A 10,149-nucleotide genomic window follows, 5' to 3' on the forward strand; every position below is an offset into this window, starting at 1 on the left:
GACAGTGTAAATCATGCAATCATCAAAAAGTTATCACAAAATATAAATAAATAATACAAAATTTCCACGGGCTCGGACTTCGCAAAATCAAGGTTTACTATACTGATTCAAAGAGATATGTATCGTAGTATTGCAACGTACTGCTAAATGATCTTTTTACATGAATAAAACGAACTATCGACCTCAAAACATAGCTCCTCAACTGTGGCAGTCATTGTCGTCCACCGAAACAACATGCATGACAGCCGATTACGTGACCTGACAAGTTTCCATTTATCACGTGATAAATGATAAATTATCGCGCGATAATAAAATTATCGCGCAATAATAAATATTATCGCGCGATAATTTCCATTTATCGCGCGATAACCTCCATTTATCGCGCGATAATTTTTCATTTATCGCGCGATAATTTCCATTTATCGCGCGATAATCTATCATTTGTCGCGCGATAAAAAAATGTGTCATGTCCCCTACGGGCCACCGTAGCTTTCTCCACGAGTTTGAAATAAAAGTGGTTTTCATTCTAAAAATATGTTGTTCCCTCTATTCGCTAGATATTGACACCTGACTTTGAAAGGGTCTCCATTGTTTGCGCGCTGGCGTCATAGGCGTACGGGCAATTTTTTGCCAGGGGGGACGGGGAACCATTTGCCCAAAAAATTCTCGCAAGTTGCCCAAACTTTTACGAAACAGACGTCATATCATACACTAACATAGGCGTACATATAAAACATGTTAAAAGAAATGGCTGTCTCTGCCATTTCGATGGCCAAATGTGTCAATGATACGATCCATGTCTTTCTCGACTACAGAGTTGGCATAGTCCCTTTCAGTGTTAATAAGTGCGATGTTACTAACACGTTGTTGCCCCATGGTGCTGCAGAAGTAAGTGTTCAATCTGCGCAACCCACTGAAGGATCGTTCTGCAGAACATGATGTAGCAGGTATCACTGCAAGGATATGTACCACACTAGAAAACTCTGGGAACATATCAAATAGACCATTCTCGTGCAATGTATGCAATATTTCTGAAACAGACATGTAGCCTAATCCACGTACACGACAAAAACTCGCGTAAATTTTCTGCTCGGCTTCCAGAATCTTCCCGTCGATTTTGTAAAATTTAGCAACTCGGGAGAAGCTTTCTTTATCTGGTGTTTCAATCTGATAGATATTTCCCAAATTACAGAGTATTTCCTGGTCATTTCCACTAAACCTGAACTCAAGCTCGGACAGCACCTTGTCGATGGATGCATAGTAAGTGTTTATACGATGGTGCGATTCCGGTGTCTGCGTTTTTCTTTGCGCGTGTTCACAGCGCAAAGAAAAAGTTTGACAGCTGGTCTGTTGTTGGGTGGTACAATGCAGATGGGCAATTTTTAGTCTGTATGTGGACAGTCAAAAGATCCAGTTGAAAAGTAAGTTAATCATTATAACATAACCAATTGGGAGGTTTGCTAAGCACTCAAGAAGCTAGAGTCGCTCTCGGCTATCGCCTCAAGCAACTCTTACGCTTCTTTCATGCTTAGCAACCTCCCGCGTGCATCCATAACTCAATAGTGTACGCTGTGGTGTTTACCATTTGTTAAGTGGAAAAGTTATATGATTAGATATTGATAGGGAAGTCATCAGCCACTCAGCCATCTGTAGTGATTAATAAGTCATTTCATCAGCAAGTTATACTGTCACTAAATTTAGAGACTGCAATTCAGTCAATGAAGCAATCAATTAGTTAGTTACTAATTTAGTTAGCCAAAGACTTAATCAGTCAGCAAGTCATCTATGATTCATTGCATGGGTTATTCAATTAGTTTGTGAGCTATTTTTTTTTTGGTTGGTCAAGTAGTCAGTTCACCTGTCAGTGAGACAGGGAACATATTGGCAAGTCTATCAATGTTAGAGAATCAGTCATTCAGTACATTTACTGGTCAGGAAGTCTGTAGCCAGTATGTTAGAGTGTGTATCATTCAGCAAGTTGGTCATTAAAGCCACAAGTTAATACGCGAGTTGCTACATGTGTCAATCAATTTAAAGCTTCAGCATCCCCCCAGGAAACCCTCCAGGCATTTGGAGTTTTCAAGATTGGTTGGTTTAAATTTGCATGTTCAAATGCCTCTCAGAAAAAGAAATATCAGTGAGCATCACTTTCTACACCTTGACCAAGCTTCAAAGCCATCACCTAAGGGATGTTTTCTTCTGAGACAATCACTCATAAAAGTGAACTAATTACCTTTAAACACCTCCATATTTAAAGACAACACTTGTATTCTGCAAGAAATAACTACCATTTTTGGTTCAAATTCCCCAGCCCAGCCATGCAAAGTTCAAATTCCTATCCACCTGACAAAGATGACAGTGGGTTCTCCCAGGTAGGGGAGGGAATGTTAAAGCTTTGAATTGATTGGCACAGACGTCTGTCAGTCAATTAGTAAGTCAAAAACTGAGTCTATTGAGTGAGAAATGGACAGCTTCTCCTCTAGTCAGTGGGTCTATCAATCAGTCGCACTATCAGCCAGCTAAAGACCAGCATGTGGTAAAGATGAGTGAAACCAGACCAGGTAAATCCCGAGAATTTTTTTTATTTAATCACAATGTCCATGTATTGAAGATATTTCTTGCAGTGATGCAGTATTTTGTTCTCTTTTGTTTGCAGTGTTGCAGTATTCAGAACCCTCCATGTCCCCCTTAATAAACAAAACCCTAAGCAACTAAAATAATCCAAAAGCCCAAGTCCAGTACAAAGGAATAATTATACAAAAGGACCTACTGAGAACTTAAAGAAAGTGCATTTAAAACCATGACTGACCAAATTACAAGTTATAATAGTTTTGCCAGCATTTGATTGGTTGAGACTGGTAAATTAGTGCAGTGGCCTACAGGTGCACACCGAATTCTAAATCTCCATACCGAATTCTAAATCTCCACACCGAATTCTAAATCTCCACACCGAATTCTAAATCTCCACACCAAATTCTAAATCTCCACACCGAATTCTAAATCTCCACACTGAATTCTAAATCTCCACACTGAATTCTAAATCTCCACACCGAATTCAAAATCTCCACACCGAATTCTATATCTCAACGCCGAATTCAAGTTGCTCACACCGAATTCCAAAGATCTGGGAGACTGGAACAAGTATTGTTTCATCGAATTGAATTATGGGGAAAAGAAAATGGTGACTAGAACAGTAGTGTTAAAATGTGATGACTGTGGCGCAACGATATCTATTAACCAATTTTGTTCCAACTGTGGTATCGAGCTTGATCTCGAAAAGCTACCGATAAAGTATTACTTTAATGAGGGGTACGAGTATGAAGTTATTTTGTGTTTTTGGCAAAAGTACCATGGAATCTACATGAATGAATAACATTGAGCAATAAACTGCAAAAACATCAATTTCACTTAAAACTAAGCAATATATTACCCCAAAAACAGAGTAATCATTGAAGAACAACTCTAAACCAATGCAGGAAACTCTCTCCCTGCAAAAACATTGCAGTATCCGCTCAAAATATTGTATCTTAGCCTATACAAAAAACACAACTTATGCCCCAATGGAAAGGATCATGGATACGTACACACAATTGGCCAAAAGTAAGAGTCAATAGAAACAAAGCAAGTACGAAATGGTTGTGAAACAACTCATGTGTGACTGATACCGAGAATGAATCTCTACCAGTCTATTTAGTTAATCGGCAACTGACGAGATCCACAAGATTAGGATAGAAACCGCGGTCGTACCTGACCACCTACAGAAAATGTCAAAAGACATTCTAACGGCAGATGGGCTACTAAACGCCCCGGGCCAAAGCAATGCCAATTTGATGAAACAATACTCGGTCCAGTCTCCCAGATCTTTGGAATTCGGTGTGAACAATTTGAATTCGGCGTTGAGATTTAGAATTCGGTGTGGAGATTTAGAATTTGGTGTGGAGATTTAGAATTCGGTGTGGAGATTTAGAATTCGGTGTGGAGATTTAGAATTTGGTGTGGAGATTTAGAATTCGGCGCAGAGATTTAGAATTCGGCGTGGAGATTTAGAATTCGGCATGGAGATTTAGAATTTGGTGTGGAGATTTAGAATTCAGTGTGGAGATTTAGAATTCGGAGTGGAGATTTAGAATTTGGTGGGGAGATTTAGAATTCGGTGCAGAGGTTTAGAATTCGGCGTGGAGGTTTAGAATTCGGCGTGGAGATTTAGAATTCGGCGTGGAGATTTAGAATTCAGCGTGGAGATTTAGAATTCGGCATGGAGATTTAGAATTCGGTGTGGAGATTTAGAATTCGGTGTGGAGATTTAGAATTCGGTGGGGAGATTTAGAATTCGGTGTGGAGATTTAGAATTCGGTGTGGAGATTTAGAATTCGGTGTGGAGATTTAGAATTCGGTGTGGAGATTTAGAATTCGGTATGGAGATTTAGAATTCAGTGTGGAGATTTAGAATTCAGTGAGGAGATTTAGAATTCGGTGTGCACTTGTGGGCCACCGTAAATTAGACATATTTGTATCCTTCTTGTGTAAACAGTGAAAACAAAATGGAAAAAGCATATTTATAGCCAAGTATTAGACTAGCAAGAGTGTATTAATTTAAAAAAGGGATGTACCTGCTGTGAGTCACAAAGACAAAAGGTACCTATTACACAGGATAAAATAGTAACATACTGTGGTGTATCTTTATATTTACACCATCCAGAAGTTATTGCAAAATAAAGTGGCTCAAGTTTCAACAGGCTTTCAAATGCTTGACAACAGTTTCAATACTTAGCAACAGTACAACACACACAAACCTCACTTTTGAAATATTTCAAGAGAAAGGTTTTAACTTGTATTCTCTGGCAGACTTTAAGATTTCTTTGAATTCCTGGATCTTTTTTAGTTTTTTGTGGCACGCGTACCATTTAACCCCATACATTAATTATGCATTCAGACTAGTAAACTTTGTTTTTAAAGTTTTGCCGTGAAAGACAAAGAAGTGGAATACATAATTAATGTATGGGGTTATATGGTACTCTTTCCGTTTTTTTTTCTTTACAATGAACTGTCTCTGCATCAGTGATGAAAGTTAGGTTGTGTCCCCGGCCAGGTAATTCCATTTGCCTTCTTAATTCTTATTTAGATTTTTAATTTTACTTATTTTTTGGCTTTTTTATGAGAAAAAGTCGATGTACTTGAGCGCACATTAACATGTATTTTCACGATGAATTTAAAATGCAACAACTACAACTACAACAACTGCAAATTTAAACATATTCTTGCCAACTCCTCACAGACTTTACAAATACCTTCCCTCTTGCCCAAGAGAACTCTTTTAAAATGTGACTTCAATTTTATAAGTTTACCGTCCGCAAACACAGCTCCAAAAGTGCTTTTCGCTGCGAACCAGCAGCAAGCGCACGTGCTCAGAGTGATTGGATTTGAATTTCCCGCAGATTGTTCTAAAAAATTTAATACCACAGTATTCTGGCCGGGCCACGAGGGTACCTTGAAACTAAAAATAATTGGTGACAGACGTTTCTTGCAAAAAAAAAGTTTGTACAGCAGTTTTTGAGGTTTAATTCTTACCTGGCTGGATGTCCTGATGCTCTCCATCCTGTCTCCATTTGCATTCTGCAGCCGCTGGTGTCATTTTTCCATCCAAAAACCACCAGACGACAGCTAACTTGCTCTGAGAGGCAAGTGATACTTGAGGTCCAGTTTTCACTCCCAGTTTAAGGTCAAAACGAGTATATTGGTTCATCGCTCCCTCTCATATCTAAAGTTCCGTCGCCTTCGTATGTTACTTTACGACGCAGGGATATCAAAGATGTTGTGAGGCCGCCATATTGGCATCACGTTCACTTGTTCCCAGTATTTCCGGCAAAACTCGCAACGCAACGCGCAAACTTACGCGTCAACACGCAAGTACTTCAACTGCGTAGTCTGAGAGTAATTTTTTGAGGCTTTGGGTGAATTTTGTGAGGCCCTACTAACTATCAGGCCGAACTTCTTCGAAAAATGTATCGTTTTTATTCTTGAAGAGGAGTGAATAAGCGAGTCTTTGCGCCGAGTGGAAAGCAGTGGACTTCAAGTGACTGCATCATCATGGTTGGCGTCATCAGTCGTCACTAACATTGTTGCCATCAAAGGCTGCTAATTACGTGTTTTAATTGCATGATAAGAACGTTAAAATACACCTTTTCTTTTTCTTTCTAGATTTATGTCAAAGCTCAGTTTCCTCTTTCCGTGTGCACCGATAGGTTCGGTTTCAAAGATTTGATCAGTAGGTCACTTCAACCAATAGCCTTTTTTCAATAATTACAGTTGCAAATAAAAACGATCGACCTCGGTACATGTTTGGGGAATAAACCACAAAAAATGTCCTTTCAACTACTCAGAGCCTTCAGCAATGTAACCCGTTTCCCATAGAGTTTTAAAATATCGTTAATAATCATATAAATTATAACATTCCCTAAACAATGGCCATGAGTAGCATGTACAGATGAAAACAACCTGATGCAAGGAACGGTCAAGGACAGTTTAAAAAAAACTATTACATCTTTTACCACTGAATAACTTTAACGCTTAAAGTGTATATGACACGAAATTTTTTTTTTCGTTGATAGCTAGTTCCATGTGTATAATAAACGGTTTGAGAGTTTAAAATGAATGAAACAATTTTTTTGGTCGATTTTTAGCGCCCGAAACACGCTAAATTTATGTGTAAAATTGTTCCCGGAGACTGGGCCGAGAATTGGGACTCGTGACGTCAGGTTGTTTGATCCTATGATTGGCAAGGTCAACAACTTTCAGTGTTTTCCTTGTAACACGCTGTGATTACTCGCTCAATTCTATCGTTTCACGCTTCGAAATGTCCAGCGATTCCGAGAGTATTGAGTCGTCTGACTCTATAGAAAGTATGGATTGTGGAATAAGCGACAGTTCTGAAGAGGAATGGGGAGTTATCACTGGTGTGATAGCTCCATATCAAGATGAGCCGCTCGCGGACGAGAACGACGAAGAAACAGGCGTTTCGAGCGAACAAACCGATGTTGATGGACTTACCCCGTCAACTCTGGAGGCTAGATACGAGAGAACTGTAGACGTAGACTCCTGGTTAGTAAAACTGGTCCTTTAAAATTCCTTGTATATATACTTATAGCAAATCTTTGGTTCCCTGGAGTTTCGATGTTGCAGAGAGGTAACAAATTCATCTGCAAAGATGGTATTTGATTGTTCCATTGAACGGATAAAATGCATCACACAACACGAGGACTACGATGCGATTAGGAACCGCGCAGTTCTTCTCCAAGTGGCTCCCTTGTTGAGAAACCAGGATGGTGGGACTTACCGTCGCCGAGGTGGAGTCAGAAAACGAGTCAGTACATTTTTAGTAAAAACATAAATAAAAACATACAATGTGTAAACTAGCATAATCACTTTGCTGGGCATAAAACATTAAGCTTCAGATAAATCAGGGTAAATTAAGGCACCTCAAGCTATAAAAGTTGACCAAGTTAAGTTAGATTTTGCATTTACTTGGACTTTTATCTGATGCACTGACCTAAGGTAAAACAGGAACTAATAAGATTGCTTGCAAAGTAGCTTGTAGGAAAATGTAAGCTTGAGAAATGCCCTGCAGTTCATTATCAATTCCTAAACATAAATATTTTTTATTTGAATGTGTGTGTCATGGGGAGGTGAAAGGCAGGGTCCTGTAGTAATGTAGAGCATTCTTACACACCTTCCTATATAATTTTCATTGTGCTTTTACTCTAGGTTCATTAGAGCTGTTGCATACCGATGGACCACAAGGTGGCTTCGTGGCTACATGGGCTGGGATAACAGAAGACCACTACCAGCCTGTGTTTACCATAATATCAGAACTAAATACCAGTCACAAAAATTAATACCAGAGGTTTTGCTGCTGCTCATGACAGAGACTAGCATAGTACACGTAATCAAACCTATGACATGATTGTTCTACACTGATTGTCTCGGTAAACAACAATTTTCAAATTGATTTTCATGGGTGGTTGTTTCTTGTTCTATTGTTTGGTAATGTATGGACTGTGAACCAGAAACAGCTTAGGTTCTACATGCACACTAGTTTGACTAAATTTAAAATTTCAACTTGTTGTAGGTACAGTGCAAATATTGTAAGTCGATGAGTACAGTGCAATGCAGGCATGGAAAATTTAAAGTAAGAAGGAAAATTGTACCACGCAGAAAACCTTCCTGTGACAAAAGTTTGGTCACTTTATTTTTTGCAACGGCTTTTGTGACTTCGCAATGGTTTTTGTCATATTGAGCAATTGTAAGGTCGTCTTGAAGTGGGTTGACTGCTGCTTGAGGTATTGTCACTGATAGACATCTGTAGTTTTGCCTGCTCTGCTTCTGTAAAATAAATAAATTTATTTAATTATGTTAGTGCATTTTTAGTTTGTTTGTTTAGCATCCTTTTACTATGGAAAAAACATGTAGAAGATATCCTCCGTGGAGACAATCACATTGTGCATTACCATGATGGCAAACTTGTTCCCAAGGTCTATCTTTTCCCCAGTTCTAGTGGGTGGGAAGAAGATAGACCCTGAGGACAAGGTTGCATGACAGTTGGTACGTAGAACATTATGTCATATTTGAACATTGCGCTTCATGAGCTTTGAAGAGTCAAAGCAAACTAACCTGGTGGAAATAGTGACGTTTTCTTCGTTGCCTTTCTTGCCTGGTAAAACTTTACAGCATCCTCTTTATTTACTCTGTCTGGGAACTGCTGGTTGAGGGGTTCTGGTACCCTTGCTGCATACTTCTCATCTACTTTCTTCATTTCTGCCTTTGGCAAGGTGAAGAGAAGATTCTTCAGTGTGTCAACATACCCTGAAAAGATCACAGCCCAATTCATATAAAATGTCGACGTCATTTGAAAAACGTGCAACAGTGTTTTATCAGATATAAGGAAACAAGGTGAAGCAGAGTCCTTTACACAAGATGCTGGTCAATAGTACTTATCATGGTAAAAAGAGTGATCTGACTCTTAACAAAAGAGCATAACATTTCCTACACTTAGTTCAGTGTAGCCACTGTACTTTTAAAATCATAATGGTCAATAATTACCATAGCTAGGTGGAGATGCCACCTCTCTAACAACCTCTTCTCCCAGTTTAAATTTTGGATAAGTCACCCGAATGTATTCTTTTCCATCGCTTGATGTTTGGGTTTCTCTTCTGAGGTTTTCATTAAAATGCAAGCTTGCCAGTATATGCCTAGAAAATTTTACTTTAGATGAGCGAACACATGAAAATCTGAAAATGAGATTGTGTATGATAATGGTTGGAACACAAGGGAAAGAACCAAGGAAAGGAATTAAGGGGATGGGAATGTGATAAATGATAACAAATACTGTTTTGTGTAGTTGCATACATTGTAGACATGTTGCATGATGTCTGGTCAATAGATCATGTGTAACATTTAGCAGTCACATACCCATTCATTTTCAAAAATGACAGTTTTGAGCTAAAAGTGCAATACAAAACACTACTTTGGCCATAAAACTTCCAGGAATACTATATCTGCAGAGTGTAAAAGGAAAAGGATAAAATATTGTTTGCAACATATTTAGGTGGGAGTCACTGTAATACAACATATACATAGCTACAAAAAGAACCTAACCAAGAGTAACAAATCAACTTGGGATGCCAGGTGTTTAGGGTGGCATGGAAGCCTTCTAGGCAACATGTCTGGGCATCTGGTGAGAGTTTTTTTATGTCATTCAGAAGGATCTTTGTCAACAGCAATTTCAATTTGTCATATGCTGCCGTGCCTACCAAAGTATTATTGAACAATTTTAAAATGACACACTACATTGTACATTGTTGAGATTAGAGGATGTAATGTGAACATGTTGATGATTCACTAAGGTATAGGTTTTAGCAGTTCAGTTTGCTTTCAGCACGGCAAAACCGCAATTAGACACGGACATTTTACACATAAATGCTTCCAAAAGAATAGGTTATTTACATCAGAAAAACTTACACATGTTAATGTTTATGATCGGAGATCACGAGAAAACGCTTACCTGTCGCCTTTTGCGATCTGTCAGAACTTCAGGACCTTCTGGTAGAACTGCATGTCTTGTTGGAACAGAGCCCTTGATAAGAACTTTGTTCC

At 38.8% G+C, this 10,149-nt stretch overlaps 2 protein-coding genes across 8 annotated transcripts in view; one reads left to right on the forward strand and one right to left on the reverse strand.

The window, feature by feature from the left end:
• Positions 1-6,255: 6,255 nt before the first annotated feature.
• Positions 6,256-9,240, forward strand: LOC148741780 (uncharacterized). Of its 2 annotated transcripts, none has more exons than XR_015995821.1 (2): positions 6,256-7,360; positions 7,762-9,240. XR_015995821.1 is itself a non-coding variant. In XM_088746441.1 (2 exons), the coding sequence occupies exons 1-2, from the start codon at positions 6,854-6,856 to the stop codon at positions 7,958-7,960; spliced, it is 444 nt and encodes a 147-aa protein (XP_088602567.1). In that variant the 5' UTR covers positions 6,544-6,853; the 3' UTR covers positions 7,961-9,240. The 2 variants fall into 2 exon arrangements, 1 of the variants encoding a protein (XP_088602567.1); XM_088746441.1 differs by having other exon boundaries at positions 6,544-7,098.
• Positions 8,218-10,149, reverse strand: part of LOC148741781 (THAP domain-containing protein 2-like) — a 2,566-nt gene continuing 634 nt past the window's right edge. Inside the window, exons 1-5 of one of the 6 annotated variants that reach the window (XM_088746405.1) lie at positions 10,058-10,149; positions 9,466-9,551; positions 9,097-9,245; positions 8,668-8,859; positions 8,218-8,379 (exon numbers count right to left, since the gene is read on the reverse strand). The exon at positions 10,058-10,149 is cut by the window's right edge and continues 423 nt beyond it. In XM_088746405.1, the coding sequence (XP_088602531.1) occupies positions 8,285-8,379; positions 8,668-8,859; positions 9,097-9,245; positions 9,466-9,473 (444 nt within the window). In that variant the 5' untranslated portion in view covers positions 9,474-9,551; positions 10,058-10,149 and the 3' untranslated portion in view covers positions 8,218-8,284. The other 5 variants (XM_088746404.1, XR_015995818.1, XM_088746422.1 and 2 more) reach the window with 5 other exon arrangements.

The sequence above is a fragment of the Stylophora pistillata genome, chromosome 1, assembly GCF_964205215.1.
Source record: "Stylophora pistillata chromosome 1, jaStyPist1.2, whole genome shotgun sequence".
In the NCBI taxonomy this organism is placed as follows: Eukaryota; Metazoa; Cnidaria; class Anthozoa; order Scleractinia; family Pocilloporidae; genus Stylophora; species Stylophora pistillata.

Excerpts from the sequence above, each read along its gene's own strand:
- LOC148741780 (XM_088746441.1), top strand. The coding sequence starts at position 6,854 with ATGTCCAGCGATTCCGAGAGTATTGAGTCGTCTGACTCTATAGAAAGT. Across the intron at positions 7,099-7,761 it reads ACTGTAGACGTAGACTCCTG|GTTCATTAGAGCTGTTGCAT; the intron begins GTTAGTAAAACT and ends CTTTTACTCTAG.